This window comes from Schistocerca americana, chromosome 5 (genome assembly GCF_021461395.2).
Source record: "Schistocerca americana isolate TAMUIC-IGC-003095 chromosome 5, iqSchAmer2.1, whole genome shotgun sequence".
In the NCBI taxonomy this organism is placed as follows: Eukaryota; Metazoa; Arthropoda; class Insecta; order Orthoptera; family Acrididae; genus Schistocerca; species Schistocerca americana.
Genome location: NC_060123.1, coordinates 419,211,960 through 419,231,299, shown reverse-complemented (window position 1 = coordinate 419,231,299; position 19,340 = coordinate 419,211,960). Strand labels below are relative to the sequence as shown.

Genomic DNA, 19,340 nt, shown 5'->3' with positions numbered 1-19,340 from the left:
ACAGACATCACCAATTCCTTCCTTAGCACATGAAACTCACGTGACTAGTTTTTTTCTTGAATGAGGAACTGTTTGTTTAAGCTCGCCATTTTTTACACAAATAATCATTTTACCCTGTAGTACAATTTAATGTGCAGTGCATGATTAAATATTTTAAGAATTCTCAGAGTATATGAGACTGTCCATTACTATACATTCTAACATAAGGATCTACAAAGCACTAGCATTTTTAGAGAAGCTTTATTCCCTTATTAATGCCTGTGGTATGACCTCGTATTTATTGCACTGGCACAAGCTGTTACTCTCAATGTAATTTAAAATGTTGCAGCTACCAACTGCATTGTCTGTGCATGACTTAAAGACTGACAAAAAGTTTGAACATGTCACTTATGTCTTTCTTAACATCGAAGCTCACAAGAGGTTCTCTGGCTATGTTGCAGGATTAGCACCTATGAGCCAAACGATGCAGAAAGGTCTTCAATTTAACCACAAATGTAGGGAGTTATAAAGATGTCATCCCTAAACTATTTTTTGGGAAGGCCTCCCCTCATCTGCTACAGTGCCCTCATGATTGTATCCTACTCAGTACTACAGACTAATATTGGTTTAACGAGAAAATCTTGAAGTCGAATTCAAAGAATACAGCTGAGTCAATCAATGGAATTTCCCTGTTTAGTGTTTACTAAGCGAGAATTGCAGTACTCACACACAATTGGCAAACAGAGGCTAAAAACAGTACAGAGACTTCTTTGTCCTGAACTGTTTTTAATTGTATCAGTCTTATAGCACTTAAAATCAAGGTCATTAACAGTTTCACACGCAGTTATGACCAGACATTTAACTCACATCTAGTATCACTATTCGGTTGTTCAGATCTGTTATGACCTCACTATTCACAGCCTCATAGAAACTTACTACAATGGAAGTTAAGGAGTGATATGAAAGGCAGGAGTTTGAGGGGACAACAGAGTGCCGTATGCTTGACACATTAAGTAGCATCAAGAAGGCTTGTAGAAGTTGGGAATAGGGCAGGTTTCTATAAATGCTGTTGCCACTCTGATCTTCCATTGTTAAAACAGTTGATTTTTAATTACCATTGCTGATGTGAATCAGCACGAAGCAGAGGCATGTCAGAGCATTGAGTTGCCTTGTGGTGTTTTGCTGTAAAATGTCAATTTCTTGTCAGAAAATAGAACCAGATACCTCACCATTTGTCGAAAATTGGGTGTGATCCCCTCATCCATTGTTCAGACGGATTTAACCAATGCATGTCTCATTCTGGAAACGTCCCCCAGGCTGTGGCTCAGCCATGTCTCCCCAATATCCTTTCTCCCAGGAGTGCTAGTTCTGCAAGGTTCACAGAACAGCTTCTGTTAAGTTTGGAAGGTAGGAGACGAGGTACTGTCAGAATTGAATCTGTGAGGACAGGTCGTGAGTCGTGCTTGGGTAGCTCAGTTGGTAGAGCACTTGCCCGTCAAAGGCAAAGGTCCCGAGTTCGAGTCTCAGTCCAGCACACAGTTTTAATCTGCCAGGAAGTTTCATATCAGTGCACACTCCACTGCAGAGTGAAAATCTCATTTTAGCTACAAATCGCCAGACATTTGTAAATTTCAACATAAGACAGAGTAAACGTACATTACAGTGCATCACTTCCAAACACTTTGTGTAACATCCGCTAATCAACAAATGCTCATATGACAACAACTTTAATAAATTACTTGATGCACATCATTTTTATACAGTGGCTTATAAAATCGTATGTTCCTTAATGTATAGGAGAAAGAAAAAAATTACCTGAATTTTCCAAATCTCTGATTTGTAAACTCAGTCATTGTAATTGGTTCCTTCAGAACTTTTATTGAGATTCCAATACAATGACACGCAGCCTCCATAATCTTTTGCTTTATTTCACCAGAGTTGCCACAAGAAAATAGATGCTACAAAATGGAAAACAATAATTGTAAAAATAAAGCAGAAAGCTGTGTTGGTACAAATATGTATAATGAGCACAATGTTCTTTTGGTAATGCAACATTTTAGCAAAATATGTCTAACGAAACCAAATGCTATCTGCAACAATTTGATACTGATGCACTATCCCTTAACAACACAATTATGTCATACTACTATGCACCATGAAGGTGACAAAGTATGTTTATATCACAACTGAAATGCATGGCACGACATATCTTATTTAGATGTTCTTCCTATCCCAAAAACAAATACCTCAAAAGAGCACAATGCATTTGGTATTATCTATATAATGTGATTCCAAATGCTATTAGTTTTGCACATTTTTATCAAAAAACTTTACTTAGAGTCAAAATTCTGATCCATAACAGGTGGTGTCTCACTGTGGTGTCTGAGTGACTTGCCCTTTCTTTTTAATGTTTACCAATATATCCCTCTCTCCTCTCACAAAAGTTCTGAAGTCGGCAATATTGTACGTATTTTTGTGGGTGTCTTAGCAGCAGTATTGACATTTCACCTGAAGTTAAGTACTGGCCTGTAATTTAGTCCCTGAATTTTACAAACAATTTCCCATCACTCTACGCACAAAATATATCACACACTTGCCTTCTAATTTGAACATCACAGCAATATTTGCTCAAAAATAATTATATTTCTGTGACGTATCTCTTAATAAAACTGTGCAACAGTAGTCAATGAAGTCACTGTACATCCAACTCTTCACAATGGGCCCAGTTTTAATTCAATGCTGCTACGAGATGCATTCAAGTCCTAAGGCCTCCGATTTTTTTTCTAATTAACTACTCACCCAAAATCGATGAAACTGGCGTTACTTCTCTACGTAATCGCCCTGCAGACGTACACTTTTTCACAACGCTGACGCCATGATTCCATGGCAGCGGCGAAGGCTTCTTTAGGAGTCTGTTTTGACCACTGGAAAATCGCTGAGGCAATAGCAGCACGGCTGGTGAATGTGCCGCCACGGAGAGTGTCTTTCATTGTTGGAAAAAGTCAAAAGTCACTAGGAGCCAGATCAGGTGAGTAGGGAGCACGAGGAATCACTTCAAAGTTGTTATCACGAAGAAACTGTTGCGTAATGTTAGCTCGATATGCGGGTGCATTGTCTTGGTGAAACAGCACACGCGCAGCCCTTCCCGGACGTTTTTGTTGCATTGCAGGAAGGAATTTGTTCTTCAAAACATTTTCGTAGGATGCACCTGTTACCGTAGTGACCTTTGGAACGCAATGGGTAAGGATTACGCCCTCGCTGTCCCAGAACATGGACACCATTATTTTTTCAGCACTGGCGGTTACCCGAAATTTTTTTGGTGGCTGTGAATCTGTGTGCTTCCATTGAGCTGACTGGTACTTTGTTTCTGGATTGAAAAATGGCATCCACATCTCATCCATTGTCACAACCGGTGAAAAGAAAGTCCCATTCATGCTGTCATTGCGCGTCAACATTGCTTGGCAACATGCCACATGGGCAGCCATGTGGTCGTCCGTCAGCATTCGTGGCACCCACCTGGATGACACTTTTCACATTTTCAGGTCGTCATGCAGGATTGTGTGCACAGAACCCACAGAAATGCCAACTCTGGAGGCGATCTGTTCAACAGTCATTCGGCGATCCCCCAAAACAATTCTCTCCATTTTCTCGATCATGTCGTCAGACCGGCTTGTGCGAGCCCGAGGTTGTTTTGGTTTGTTGTCACACGATGTTCTGCCTTCATTAAACTGTCGCACCCACGAACGCACTTTCGACACATCCATAACTCCATCACCACATGTCTCCTTCAACTGTCGATGAATTTCAATTGATTTCACACCACGCAAATTCAGAAAACGAATGATTGCACGCTGTTCAAGTAAGGAAAACGTTGCCGTTTTAAGTATTTAAAACAGTTCTCATTCTCGCCGCTGGCGGTAAAATTCCATCTGCCGTACGGTGCTGCCATCTCTGGGACGTATTGACAATGAACGCAGCCTCATTTTAAAACAATGGGCATGTTTCTATCTCTTTCCAGACCGGAGAAAAAAAATCTGAGGCCTTAGAACTTGAATGCACCTTGTAATTCGTTTGGGTGTCAAACATCTGTGGAAACAAGAGTAACTGGTAATGTGGTTATCAAATGGTATTAAAATTAAACATAGTTGGAACTTCTGGAAAAAATTGGGACTATGTCAAAGACGTGATTTTTTTAAAATGGAATACGGGAAGAAAAAGACAGTATTTAAGTTCTATTAACATATAAGTCACACAAATGAAGTGCTAGTATAGACACAGTTGCTTGATAAATTTCATTACAGCAAATAATGTGGCCAAAACTTTCTGGGAAGAGGGGGGGAGAGGGGGGGAGAGGGGGGGAGAGGGGGGGAGAGGGAGAGAGAGGGAGAGAGAGGGAGAGAGAGGGAGAGAGAGGGAGAGAGAGGGAGAGAGAGGGAGAGAGAGGGAGAGAGAGGGAGAGAGAGGGAGAGAGAGGGAGAGAGAGGGAGAGAGAGGGAGAGAGAGGGAGAGAGAGGGAGAGAGAGGGAGAGAGAGGGAGAGAGAGGGAGAGAGAGGGAGAGAGAGGGAGAGAGAGGGAGAGAGAGGGAGAGAGGGAGAGAGGGAGAGAGGGAGAGAACTGGCTACCAGCAGAAACATATAGCAAGAACAATGTTACTGTTTGTCAACATACTGAATTATCTGCTTATTAACCCAAGGCTGAATAATCAACATTTTCTTAGATAAGACAAATAATTAAGAAGCATCCCAGTATGAAATCTATATTAATGTAATTATCCTAGAAACAAAAAATACACTCATCATTAATGATCCTGCATCTGCATCACAAAGTAATACATTCTGCTGTTTCATTACTTATAATTCAGGGTACAATTTCAAAAACAGTTTGATTTTACATTGTACTATTTTAAGAATACCTTTAATAAGATAGGTGTCTCAATTATGAGTAAGCAGCTATTCTAGAACTAGCACATTGCTCAACATTACGACATGATCTGCATGCTTTTGTGAGGAAGTAAATTAAGTAAGTAAACAATTACTAACAGAAAATCATAGCAGGAGGAACCTGCTGCTGCTGCTTCTTACAGTCTAATGAGAGGTTCTAAGGTCATCCAGTCTCCTATTAATCTTCCAGGATGAAATCAATGCACCACATCTGTGTGTCTATAGTAAATTCTGTGTGCAAGTATAAGAAAGTTTTCTTAATGTCTGCACAGCGTGTGTCTGAGGCAGGGCATAGGTATCAACCTGGTATTCCCCTAGTGAGATGTGGGGAACCACCTAAAAATCACTTCCAGGCCAGATGCTATACTGGCCCCCATCGTTAATACACCAGGCAGAATCAAACTGGGTCAGCACTCCTCCCTTTCCTGGAAGCATGCACAATTTTCTGGATGGGTCAGGAGTAAACTGATGTTCCTCACATTATTGTATAAGGAATTAAAGTATGGAAAGATGTACCAATGAGGTACCAGTACAAAGAAAACTCTCCCACAGCATACATCGACAGATTTTAGTTTTGCATTGAATGGTGGAGTTGGACAAAGATAAAGTTCTTATCTGAAGCAAATATGGTACATTGGAAAAGAGTAAGGAAAAATTGGAAAAGAGAAGGGAAAGATAAAATTATATACAGAGAGAAGTGACTGATCCCATAGAAAGAGTGACAAAAAATAAAAACTAATCTACCAGAGTGCCTCAAAAATTTCTCTGTGTGATATCGAATACACAATTAGTGATTAAACATGCAAACACTACAAATACGAGGCTTTTGAATAATGATAGTATCATATGAGATTGTAACAATTCTAGGTTCCACAACTAAAATGCTAAACAACTGAACCAATTTCAGTCCTTTATTACTGTAAGAATTAGTATAGCTTTCTGCTTTACTTATTAACACAACATAAATTACAATTATCAAAATCTTACTCAAATTATTCCTCCTCCATTTGCAGGCTTTACAAATTAGAGGCACCTGCCATCTTCAAGAAAAAGTGCAACACCAGGTTACCTTCCATTAAGAATGTAGGTGCACCCAATGACTGTGATATGACTGTCAAATGATAGAGCACAGCAATCGGTTGTCATTTCTTGCACATTTTATTCGGCAAATATATACATCGGATAAAGCCTAGCCATTATCAATGCACCATTTTTTCATAGTATTAATACTTCTGTCACAGTTCTTTCAAGACTAATTTCTAGAAAGAATTGTCACACAAGTCCAAATAACAGGACACTGACGTACTAGAATATGCACTGATACTATGAAACGGTGCATTGATAATGACTACTCACTAGCTGAAATCTAAATTTGCCGAATAAATCCTGCAAGAAAAGATGAATGATTGCAGTACTCCATCATTTGAAAAAGTGCAACATATGATTTTTCTGATTCATATTACTCACCATTCTCCCAAAGCCACCACAAACAATTACAAATCCTCCAGGGTAGTCACAGACATCAGCCATTCCTTCAATGTCTTTATAATAATATGAGGCCAGAACATGTTTTGTTGTGGGATCCAGCTGGTCTACTGAATACGGCTTCACCTCAAGCATTACTGGGAGTCTTGTGTCGGACCAGTGATGTTTGTATGCGTGATATCTCTGGAAGTACAAAGGAAGTTGGACAATTCAGCAGGCAATAAATCAATCAATATGTCACTGAAATCTATACTATAATAAAAACAAGTCATCGTCCAACATTTTTTTTCCAAATTTTTACACAATACTTTCATAAAAATTTGGATGGACATAGTTTACACATTTTTTAAACGACAATGTACAGGTTTTCTGTTAAAACCAACTACTAGAAAGAAAATGCTGTGCTGTGAAAACATGCAGTTTTGATTTCTTTTATTATACAGTCAGTTTCGAGTATGATTGCAGGGCATTTAAACCACTAGAAAATTTTTTTCGTGTATTTTCTCTCTCCTAACATATATTTTCAAACAAAAATTGTACATGCAACAATGTGCTGTTGTGTTTTGTTCCTTGCCATCAGTTTTACAGAAAACAGGAAAGTTCTATTTATGGCTTACTGGTTTATGATTAGAATACTATGACGGTATCTGAATCATCACAGATTTTGTAATCCCACACACTCAAGTTTAAAACTACATGAAATATTGTCGTTGAAGCTACTATGCTCACAGATCCAGGAAATGGAGAGCTGCCTCTCATACACTGTGTACCAATGACCCAAACTGATTTACCCATTCATTTAAAATGATTTCAATTGTCAATCTAGGTTTAATTTGCAATAGCAATAACCAAGGCTCTAGGACAGAGAGCGGGTGGGGGGGGGCCGAGAGTGGGAGGCGCAGAGTGGGGGGGGCAGAGGGGGGGCCAGAGAGGTGTGGGGGGGGGGGGGAGAGAGGTGTGGGGGGGAGAGAGGTGTGGGGGGGGAGAGAGGTGTGGGGGGGAGAGAGGTGTGGGGGGGGAGAGAGGTGTGGGGGGGGAGAGAGGTGTGGGGGGGGGAGAGAGGTGTGGGGGGGGGAGAGAGGTGTGGGGGGGGAGAGAGGTGTGGGGGGGGAGAGAGGTGTGGGGGGGGAGAGAGGTGTGTGGGGGGGGGGGGGGAGAGAGGTGTGGGGGGGGGAGAGGTGTGGGGGGGGAGAGGTGTGGGGGGGGGGGGGGGGGGGGGAGAGGTGTGTGGGGGGGGGGGGAGAGGGGGGGGGGGAGAGAGGTGTGGGGGGGGGGGGGGGAGAGAGGTGTGGGGGGGGAGAGAGAGGTGTGGGGGGGAGAGAGAGATGTGGGGGGGAGAGAGAGATGTGGGGGGGAGAGAGAGATGTGGGGGGGAGAGAGAGATGTGGGGGGGAGAGAGAGATGTGGGGGGGAGAGAGAGATGTGGGGGGGAGAGAGAGATGTGGGGGGGAGAGAGAGATGTGGGGGGGAGAGAGAGATGTGGGGGGGAGAGAGAGATGTGGGGGGGAGAGAGAGATGTGGGGGGGAGAGAGAGATGTGGGGGGGAGAGAGAGATGTGGGGGGGAGAGAGAGATGTGGGGGGGAGAGAGAGATGTGGGGGGGAGAGAGAGATGTGGGGGGGAGAGAGAGATGTGGGGGGGAGAGAGAGATGTGGGGGGAGAGAGAGAGGTGGGGGAGGAGAGAGAGGTGGGGGGGGGAGAGAGGTGTGGGGGGAGAGAGAGGTGTGGGGGGGGAGAGAGGGGTGTGGGGGGGGAGAGAGGGGTGTGGGGGGGGGGGGGGGAGAGAGGTGTGTGGGGGGTAGAGAGGTGTGTGGGGGGGGGGGGGGAGAGAGGTGTGTGGGGGGGGAGAGAGGTGTGTGGGGGGGGAGAGAGGTGTGTGGGGGGGGAGAGAGAGATGTGGGGGGGAGAGAGAGATGTGGGGGGGGAGAGAGAGATGTGGGGGGGGAGAGAGAGATTGGGGGGGGGGGAGAGAGAGATGTGGGGGGGGGAGAGAGAGATGTGGGGGGGAGAGAGAGATGTGGGGGGGGAGAGAGAGATGTGGGGGGGAGAGAGAGATGTGGGGGGGAGAGAGAGATGTGGGGGGGGAGAGAGAGATGTGGGGGGGAGAGAGAGTGGGGAGAGAGAGATGTGGGGGGGGGAGAGAGAGATGTGGGGGGGAGAGAGAGATGTGGGGGGGAGAGAGAGATGTGGGGGGGAGAGAGAGATGTGGGGGGGAAGAGAGAGATGTGGGGGGGAGAGGAGAGAGAGATGTGGGGGGGAGAGAGAGATGTGGGGGGGAGAGAGAGATGTGGGGGGGAGAGAGAGATGTGGGGGGGAGAGAGAGATGTGGGGGGGAGAGAGAGATGTGGGGGGGAGAGAGAGAGGTGGGGGGCGAGAGAGAGGTGGGGGGAGAGAGAGAGGTGGGGGAGAGAGAGAGGGGAGAGAGAGGTGGGGGAGAGAGAGAGGTGGGGGAGAGAGAGAGGTGGGGGGGGAGAGAGAGGTGGGGGGGGAGAGAGGTGGGGGGGAGAGAGGTGGGGGGGAGAGAGGTGGGGTGGGGGTGGGGGGGAGGTGGGGGAGAGGTGTGGGGAGAGGTGTGGGAGAGGTGTGGGGAGAGGTGTGGGGAGAGGTGTGGGGAGTGGTGTGGCGGGGGAGGAGAGGGGGAGAGGGGGAGAGGGGGGGAGGGAGGAGGGGGGAGCGGGGGTAGGGGAGCGGGGGAGGGGGGAGGGGGGAGGGGGAGGGGGAGAGGGGGCGAGGGGGAGAGGGGGGAGGGGAGAGGGGGGAGGGAGAGGTGAGAGAGGAGAGAGGCTGCGAGAGGGGGGAGGGGGAGAGGGGGCCGGGGGCGGGGGCGAGGGGGCTGAGGGGGGTGAGGGGGGGTGAGGGGGCTGAGGGGGGGCTGAGGGGGGCTGAGGGGGGTCTGAGGGGGGCTGAGGGGGGCTGAGGGGGGGTTGAGGGGGGTTGAGGGGGGGTTGAGGTGGGGTTGAGGGGGGGTTGAGGTGGGGTTGAGGGGGGGGGGGGTGAGGGGGGGTTGAGGGGGGGGGTGAGGGTGGTGAGGGGGGTGTGAGGGGGGGGTGAGGGGGGGGTGAGGGGGGGTGAGGGGGGTTAGGGGGGTTGAGGTGGGGTGAGGGGGGGTGAGGGGGGGTGAGGGGGGGGTGAGGGGGCTGAGGGGTGGTGAGGGGGGGTGAGGGGGGGGTGAGGGGGGGTGAGGGGGGGGTGAGGGGGGGGTGAGGGGGGGGTGAGGGGGGGTGAGGGGGGGTGAGGGGGGGTGAGGGGGAGTGAGGGGGGGTGAGGGGGGGTGAGGGGGGGGTGAGGGGGGGTGAGGGGGGGTGAGGGGGGGTGAGGGGGGGTGAGGGGGGGTGAGGGGGGGTGAGGGGGTGGTGAGGGGTGGTGAGGGGGGGTGAGGGGGGGTGAGGGGGGGTGAGGGGGGGTGAGGGGGGGTGAGGGGGGGTGAGGGGGGGTGAGGGGGGGTGAGGGGGGGTGAGGGGGGGTGAGGGGGGTGAGGGGGGTGAGGGGGGGTGAGGGGGGGGTGAGGGGGGGTGAGGGGGGGTGAGGGGGGGTGAGGGGGGGGTGAGGGGGGAGATAGGGTCAGGGATCCCCCAGAACTAGCATACAGTGAGAGATGCCCAATCTCCAACCACCCTACCCCTGCTCCAGAGGTACATTAAAAGCTCACAACTGAGGATAAGTATCACTTTCACGGAGGATGTAGGTAGGTAGGTAGGTAGGTAGGTAGGTTGGGGGGAGGGGAGCAGGACGGAGAAAGGGACCAAACAAAGAGGTCATCAATTCCTTGATCCAAGAGTGGTGCATCAGCAAGTAGAGACGTCCACTGAAAATGTTTTCTGATCTGGTCGAGAGATCCATAACAGTAAAAGCGAGAAAGATAAATTGTAATAGGCATCTTTTGTACCATCAGTAATAAAAGCAAGACAAATGAGATAGGGAAGTCAGCAGGTGGGAGTCTTGGGGCTCTGCATGTGACAGGAAATGTTCCACCACTGATCCATTACAGTCAAGTACACCCACTATCCAACAAAGTATGACACCCAGAATATAAAATTGGATGCAGCAGAAAGGAGGCAAACCAAGTCTAAAAGCAATTAAAACACAGTAAAAGAGGGATGAAAGAGTAATCTGGTCAAGGAGATAGGGTCAGGGATCCCCCAGAACTAGCATACAGTGAGAGATGCCCAATCTCCAGCCACCCTACCCCTGCTCCAGAGGTACATTAAAACCTCACAACTGAGGATAAATATCACTTTCACGGAGAAAACGAGAATCAGGTTAACCATCTGTGAACAGTCTCCAATATTAGAGGCAATGGGTCCAGATGTCCATACTTAGCATGGAGGGCCAAAATGACAGGGCTTTCCACCAATGTATGAGCTATTGTCTGTAGGCTCCACAATCACAATGTTGGTATGGCTCATCACACAAAAGGAAACTATGGGTTAATTCGTTGTAACCAATGTGGAAATAATGTATGACTGTCGATTCCTTCCAGGAGAGGCAAAAGGAAGAGCCCCATGCTGCTGTAGCTTCATTGATTGTGCAGAGTTTATCATATGGAGCAGTAGCTCCTCCTCCTCCTCCTCCTCCTCCTCCCCCCCCCCCTCCCCCCCAATGACATTCCACTTCCAAGGGAGAAGTAGTGAGCAAAAGAGCAATGGCAGAGAAAGTGTCACAAGTGGAAGTAAAATGTGTATGGTAACCATCATTAAGAAGGCACAGGTTGTGGTCTGCAAGAAACTGGTTTATGAGGAAACCTCGGCTAGTCGAAAAAGCACTGCGCCCAAGGGGTGATTGGCATTAAAATCCCGGAGGAGGAGGAGGAGGAGGAGGAGGAGGAGGAGGAGGGGAGGGGGGGAGGAGGAGGGGAAGGGGGGAGGAGGAGGGGAGAGGTGCTGAAGGAGGGCAGTTAAAGCAGCAGGTGTATGTAGCCCATCAGAAGGGAGAGAGAGATTGCAAGCCATGACCGCAGTGTCCAAGTGGACCCTGACAGCACCCGCTTCCAATGTGGTACAAAGGGAGATCCATGTACTAACAACAGCCATACAGACCAATGTGGGTACACTGCTGGAAGCCCTCGAAGGGCCAACCTAGTTCCACCAGAAAGCATGAAACACACGCGTCAGTGAGTGAGCACCAGTAAAATGAGATTCCTGGAGAATGACAGAAGCAGCTGGGTAAAGGAAGTGACAGCAGTATCCATTAAAGTTCCACTGAATAAGAACAGGATGGGAATTCAAATGAGAGGTGAATCGGGGAGCCAATGACATTGCCACATAACCATCAATCACTAATGAGGAGGGGGTGACATCCATCAATAAGAGTCAGACTCAGATTGCGAGAGGGAAAGGATGGCACCACCAGGGGAACCAGGACGGCCTTGTCCTGGGACTTATGTTTCTCCTCATCCTCCTCTTTCATAGGTTAAGGAGGGCAGAACACGGAAAGAGAGCGGGCTTTTGCAAGATCCACTACTAAGAGAGTGGGTGACCTTGGGGCACATGTTCTCAGGATCCCACAGTCGAGTAGTAGCAGCAGGCCTTCAGCCTGAGAGACACTGGGAAGGAGTCCCATAACTGGTGGGTGCTGAAGAAGGGGACATTTCTCTAGATTCCCATCTAGAGGTGGAGGGGAAGCGGCGCCCGGAGGAGGGGCCATGGGAACAGCAGGAGAGAAGGAGAGGAGAGGGGTGTGTGACTGGGTTAAGGAAGAGGTAGGAGTGGGAAATGAAGTAACAAAAGCAACGTTAGATGCCATCAAGAGAGTGACACTCATGACAATTAACACACACAGGTGGCAGAACACAGGGGAAGACATGCCCAAAATGCAAAAACTGAAAACACCTCTTGGGTGGCGGAACGTACGGCTTCACGTCACACCAACAAACCACAACCTTGACCTTCTCCAGAAGAATATCTCCATCAAATGCCAGAATAAAGGCACCAGTATCAATGCAACTGTCCTTACGACCTTCCTGAACACCCCAAACAAAATGAAAGCCCCTTCATACCAGATTGGCCTGGAGTTCCTCTGCAGTTTGGAAGAAGAGGTCCCTATGAAAAATGACTCCCAGAATCATATGAAAAACTGGTGATGTCACTAAGATGGTCACACACACACACACACACACACACACACACACACACACACGAAGGGCTGCAGATTGGTCAGCATAAGTTTTGATCAGAAGTAAAACCGACTGCATCTTACTGAGAGAATCCACTATGCCAAACTTGTCTTCAATATTTTCCACAATAAATAATGTGTGTGTTGTTGGTGAAAGGTCCCCATTAGTCCTAGTGCAGACCAGGTAGTGGGGAAAGTGTTTCACCCCAAGCCAGTGAGCCTGGCCCTCCTTCAAGGTTATGGCCAGAGAATAGATGGCTGCAGGGCCAGAAGAATCTATATAAGCACCCACAATGGTAGTCATATTATGTCAGTCTTATGTTAGATTTGGAGCACTAAACCAAAGTCAGTTTTATCCGTGTTGTGAAACAATAAACATTTTTGAAATATTTTTTTTCTTTCAAGTATGTGATTTTTAGTGAACTTATATAAATTGCCCAACATTACATAAAACTGGACCCACATGATAACTTAAGTGGAGGAACTGCATCAAATAAGAGCTACACACCTGCATCATTTCTTCGACAATCAGTGAATTAAGTAACTAAAATATAGCAACAAAGCTGGTTATATTTTAATGGGATACTATGTTTTTCTGTTTTGTGAAGGGAAAATTTTACATTTCTGAACATTTAAAGCAAATTGTCAATCTCTGCACCACTTCGAAATCTTATCAATATCCGAGTGAATATTTATGCAGCTTCATTCAGATAGTACTTCATACAGATAACTGTATCATCTGCAAAAAGTCTGAAGTTACTATTAATATTGTCCACAACATAATTAATATACAACACTAGTTGAGTACCCAGCATTGCCCAGGTATGTATTTACTCCAGTCTCCTCTCTGTCCATTTCCTCCTCTCGTCACACTCAGACCATCTCCTCCTCTCCTCCTCCCTGTCTATCTGCTGCTCCCCGCTCTCTTTGTCCATCTGCTTCCCTCAGCCCCCTCTTTGATCATCTGCTCCTCTCTGTATTTCTATTCATTACCTCTTTCCTGCATTTAAGCCCATCTCCTGTTACCCCCCATAAGTTAATACTCATCTCTTGCTGCCCATCTCCTCCCCCCCCCCCCCCTCAATCTCTCCCCCCTCTCTACCCACACACACTCCCCCCCATCTTCTCCTCATCACCTTCTCTCACCATTACAACAGCAGGCTGATGGAAGAAGTAAAGGGAATATAAACTAAAGTTTGGCATCACAAAAGAAAGCATTTCTGGGGGGGGGGGGGGGGCGCGCAGGGGGGGGGGGGACGTTGACACAGAACATAAGTTTGAGCATTAACGTTTTGGCTGCTGCAGATGGGCCTCCTACAAACTGAGCCAAGAACTGAGTCATTATCGCCTAATGCGTCTTCCTGTGTTAAGCAGTGGTTTGGCTTTTACCTGGGCTGGTGTTATATGATTAGCTTGCTGCACTTTCTGCTCAATGTGTCTACAGCACTTTCTGCAATATCTGTTCCTTTCAGTATTAGACTTGTCGCCACTGATATGTATCTCACTTTGAAGCTTCTCTGCAAATTTAAAGCTTTTACAAATCTACAGAGATGTAAAGATAGCTTTTTCTTCAAGTGTGTCGGATCCAGTTTTGGTAACTCATTAAAAAAGAAACTGTTACTTTATGATTTGGGGGGGTTATCAATTACATCTCTTGTTGAAGAATAAGACTAGTGTTACACTCACTGTTGCAGATAGCTTCGGGCAGTTCCTTTCAGAATCTGTGAAGGTATTATCACTTAAATCAACATCAAATAATTCATCCTCACTGTCACTTCCTTACTGCAACTTTAATGCCTCATCATTATCTTGACAGAATAGATAAGAAAAGACACTGTGGTCAATCTCAAAGAATAACGAGAATGAAATGCATCAAAATGAGATCACAACAAAGTATCACAACACAACTCAGCAGACATAACTGTGCACAGCTACAAAGGTATGAGATGGAAACTTAACTGTCTACTTAAATTCATCAACTGCACTCAGGTGCCTGTGTAGCAGCACACCTATAACAGTCAAAAGCGCACAATGGTCAGCAAGGAGGCTCGCGTTAACTCATCAGTGCTGAAGGAAAACCCAGGAGCTGTGTTTAAACTCATCAAGAACACCTGGAGAGTGCGATGAGATAACTCGTCAATAGCAGTCAAAGGATTAAAAAGTTTTTTCTGAAATTATGAGTGTGAGCTGAAAAATGTTGATAATTTTTTTATGTGAAAACTCAAACCTTTCTTTTAAATAAAACAAATTTTATTAACATTCTGTATCTTTATTCTTCACGTACATTAATTTGCAGTCCTCAACTGCTAGAGGGCTACAAATTTTAGCATGTAATGTGGGAGTCTGTAACTTAACTATGTCAGTGCATGAGAAACAGTGTGCTGTAATCTAGTTTCGAATTTGAAAAGTTCATCCATACATGGAGCACCCTCTCCTTCAACATGACAATGCCAGATCACAAACAAGTGCTCTGATTACTGCCACAATCTGACACCTCAAGTTCCCTGTCATTAATCATCCTGCACGCAGTCCCGAATATGCCCCATACAATTTTCATCTGTTTCCGAAACTTGAGGAACACCTTTGAGAACTTCAGTATGACCATGAAAAGTGGCGCAAGCAGATTTGAGGTTGTGGCTCCACCAACAAAGTCAAACATCCTACAGTGACGGTATCAATGAACTGGTCTCTCATTGGGAGGAACGTGTTCACTGCCAGGGTGACTATATTGAGAAATAAATGTGTAGATATGAAGAATAGAGATGTGAAGAGATAATAATGTTTGTTCTATTTTAAAAGCTTTAAAAGTTTTCAATTAATTCTGAGGCATTAGTTCTCAGCAGACCCTCTTATTTGTATGTCGTGTAATCTTACACAGAAATGAAACGGAGACAATCCTCACATAGACATCTGCATCTATATCGTGCAATCTACTGTGAAGTTCATGGCAGAGGATACTCCCCTGGACCAGTTATGGCAGTTCTTTCTGTTCCATTCACATTTGGAGTGTAGAGAAAAGTGTTGCGACTCGCCGATCTTTCAAAGTGCTGCCGCGCAGTTACGCGCAACCTCTACATGCGGTGCTGTCTGCCAGCCACGTAGCAGCAGCGCCACCTAAGCGGCCACCCAGCCAGCGGCCGCTAGACTTGGACTCAGTTACGATTTGACTGTTAAAGTGTACACATGTCTTACTCTGTTTACGTGATCAGTGACTCATGTATTGCATCTTCCTTTAAATATATTTGTTCAACTTGAAGTCATTACAATTGGCGACGAGGATGGGATTTTTCTTTTCCATCGTTGACCCACATGTTTCCATGGCTACTTTAGAGCAACTATTGCAAGGTCTCATAGAACAGCAAACGCTTCTCACAAATGCGATTCGTGATTTTGTCGCGGACGGTAGAAGACTGGTCCGATTACGAAAAATGTCTTTGACAGCACTTCTTGGCATTTCATGTCGCGGACGAATAAACATGTAAGTCTCTGTTCCTTTCATGGATTTTGCCTCAAATGTATCAGTTGTTGTTGCAATTGGCTCCTTTGAAAGATCCTGTGTCTTTGTTCTTTGCTGAAATGTGCTCACTTTTGTCCGTCTATTTACAAAAGCAAACATATGTGGTAGCCTCTAATGTTGCCTTTTATCATTGTCAAAAACAACCGAATCAATCCTATCGCGCTTGGGCTGCTGAACTTCACAGCATCAGTAGAAAGTGTCAATTTGTTACTGAAGTTCACAAAGAATCCTACGCTGATTCCATGGTATGGGGTGCTATTATCCGATCAGCGCCCGACAAAGAAGTTAGGCAACGTGCCCTTCAGTTGGCAAATCTGACAAGATGAAGTCCTATCCATCGCTCAGTCTTTTGAAATTTCTCACGCCACTGGAGCGCAAACAGAGGCATGAGGCGACGTCGGGGAAACAACATCTGTGCGATGTTGATGAAGCGTGTGGCATGTCCCTGCAGGCCGACGTGGCCGCAGTAGGCTCCAAAACGCATCCTCGGCCTAACCGTAAACAAACCTCTAAGAAACTGCAGCAAAATCCACGGCAACTTCCTTCACGTCCGCGGTGTTTTACGAAACATTCACGAGAAGATTGTCCACAACGTTGGGCCATGTGTCACAAATGCAAAAAAAAAAAAGGGTCGTGTGTCATCCGTTTGCAAATCTGACCGCATACATGATGTTCATGAACACGACGCTGATTTTGATTCTGTGTTGTCTGTCAATTGTACTTCTTCCCTTTCAGGGAAGTTATTCCTCACTGTCCAAATACTTGGTCACGATGTTCGCATGCAGGTGGATACTGGTTCTGCTGCCACTATCATCAATTCTCAGAAGTACCTTCAGTTGGGTTCTCCAATCCTGTCACCTGTCACTAGGCAATTACGGACTTACAATAAACAGAAGATTTCTCTCTTGGGACAATTTGATGCTGAGGTATCTTACAAATCTGTCATTCACACTGTTCCCATATTCATGGTCGACCATAGTAATGCGGAGAATCTTTTAGGTTTCGATGCCTTTCGCGTTTTTTGGGTTCTCCATATGTGACTGTCAATATCGTCTCTGATGCTATTTCTTATGCTCAATTGGATTCCTTGACGACATTTTCGTCCCTTTTTTCTCCTGGGTTAGGCTGTGCAAACATCTTTGAAGCTCATATCACACTCAAATCCACTGCTCAGCCTAAGTTTTTTCGGGCTCGGCCCATTCCTGTGGCCCTTCGTGATCGGGTAAAATGGGAGTTGGATCGTCTCACTGCGTCAGGGGTCTTGCTTCCTGTCACTTCCAGTGAGTGGTCCTCTCCTGTCATAGTTGCTAAGCCCAATGGTGATATTCGTCTCTGTGGCGATTTCAAAGCCACTGTAAATGCTCAATGACTCATCGACACTTACCCTATGCCCCGTCCTGAAGAACTGTTCACTAAACTCGCTGGAGGACAGTGTTTTTCTAAAATTGACCTGTCAGAAGCTTATCATCAACTTCCTCTCGACGCTGCTCCCCAGCAGTTTCTGGTCCTTAACACACCTTTCGGCCTCTATCAATACCAACGATTGCCATTCGGGGTTGCCAGTGCCCCTGCTCTCTTTCAGCAATTCTTAGAACAATTATTGCTCACTGTCCCTGGGTGTATAAATTACCAGGACGACATTGTTGTCACTGGCTCCACCACTGACAAATATCTTCAAAATCTCCGCACACTTTTTCATATCTTACAGACTGCCGGTCTTAAGTGTAATCTTCAGAAATCAAAATTTTTTCAGGCATCTATCACGTACTTGGGGTTTCAACTCTCTCAGGATGGTATTCGTCCGCTTCAGCAAACTGTCACTGTGATCAATGCCCTTCCTCGCCCTACATCTGTTAAGGAACTGCAGGCCTTGTTGGGGAAAATAGCATACTATCACAAGTTTTTGCCGTCTGCTGCTTCGGTGGCTCAGCCGTTGCATCGCCTGTTGCATAAAAACATGCCTTTTCACTGGTCCACATCATGTGATGTGGCTTACTTTAAGACTATGCTGAAACAGGCCCCGTGCCTGGCTACTTATCGACTTGGCCAACATCTTGTTCTTGCCACGGACGCCTCTCAATACGGGGTCGGTGCAGTCCTTGCGCACTGTTTTTCTGATGGTTCTGAACAACCCATTGCTTATGCCTCCAAAACGCTCACGGATGCCCAACAAACGTATTCTCAAATTGAAAAAGAAGCTTTGGCCATTATGCTCTTCATAAGTTTGGTGTTTTTCTCTATGGATCCAAAATTTCATTTTGTTATGGATCACAAACCACTTTCCTTGTTTCATCCATCAACGTCACTTCCCGACAAGGCTGCACACCGCCTCCAGCGTTGGGCTCTTTACTTGTCTCGTTTCAATTATGAGATTCATTTCCGGCCGACGGCTCAACATGCGAATGCTGATGCACTGTCTCGCCTTCCAATGGGTCCTGATCCGGCATTCGATAGGGACGAACTTTTGTGTTTCCACCTGGATGTTGCTGAGCAGCGGGTTGTGGACGGGTTCCTCATCACCGGGTACCAGCTGGCGGCTGCTACGGGTTCTGACCCTACCCTCTCCCGGGTTTTACACTGTATTCAGAAGGGTTGGCCAGATCGTCCGTCCACTAAGACTTCTGATCCGTTGCGGAACTACTACGCTTTGCGTTACCGCCTCATGGCTACAGATGGTGTTATCCTCCCTTCCACTGAAAATGCTTCGCTGCATGTTGTTGTACCTGCGTCTTTGTGTGCTTCGGTCTTGCGCCTCCTTCACCAAGGACACTGGGGTGTGTCTCGCACAAAATCTCTGGCGTGCCGTCATGTGTACTGGCCCGGCATCGACTCTGAAATCGCACACATGGTCACTGCCTGCGGCCCTTGTGCGTCACAGGCTGCTGCCCTGAAGTCATCTTTGTCACCTTGGCCTTCGCCTGAGAAGCCCTGGGAGTGTATTCATGCTGACTTCACGGGACTTTTTTTAGGTACTTATTGGCTTCTCGTTATTGACGCCTACTCTAACTTTCCTTTCATTGTCCATTGCACTTCGCCTACCACCGCGGCAACCACCAATGTTCTAGCTCGCATTTTCCCTTTGGAAGGCCTTCCCTCTACTCTTGTTACTGATAATGGTCCGCAATTTGCCTCTTCCAATTATGCGGATTTTTGTGCCCGTCACGGCATCATGCATGTCATGGCCCCTCCGTTCCATCCACAGTCAAACGGTGAGGCTGAACGACTGGTCCGCACGTTTAAAGCTCAGATGACGAAACTCCCGACTTCTTCTGCTGATGGTGCGCTTCTCCAATTTCTGGCTTCTTACC

General features: G+C 46.8%; 1 protein-coding gene across 1 annotated transcript in view; it reads right to left on the bottom strand.

The window, feature by feature from the left end:
* The window catches only part of LOC124615362 (dnaJ homolog subfamily C member 13), a 361,181-nt gene that overhangs the window by 314,737 nt on the left and 27,104 nt on the right, over positions 1-19,340 (bottom strand). Inside the window, exons 3-4 of the mRNA XM_047143178.1 lie at positions 6,388-6,588; positions 1,795-1,937 (exon numbers count right to left, since the gene is read on the bottom strand). Of these exons, the coding sequence (XP_046999134.1) occupies positions 1,795-1,937; positions 6,388-6,588 (344 nt within the window). The remainder of the gene's footprint in view (positions 1-1,794; positions 1,938-6,387; positions 6,589-19,340) is intronic.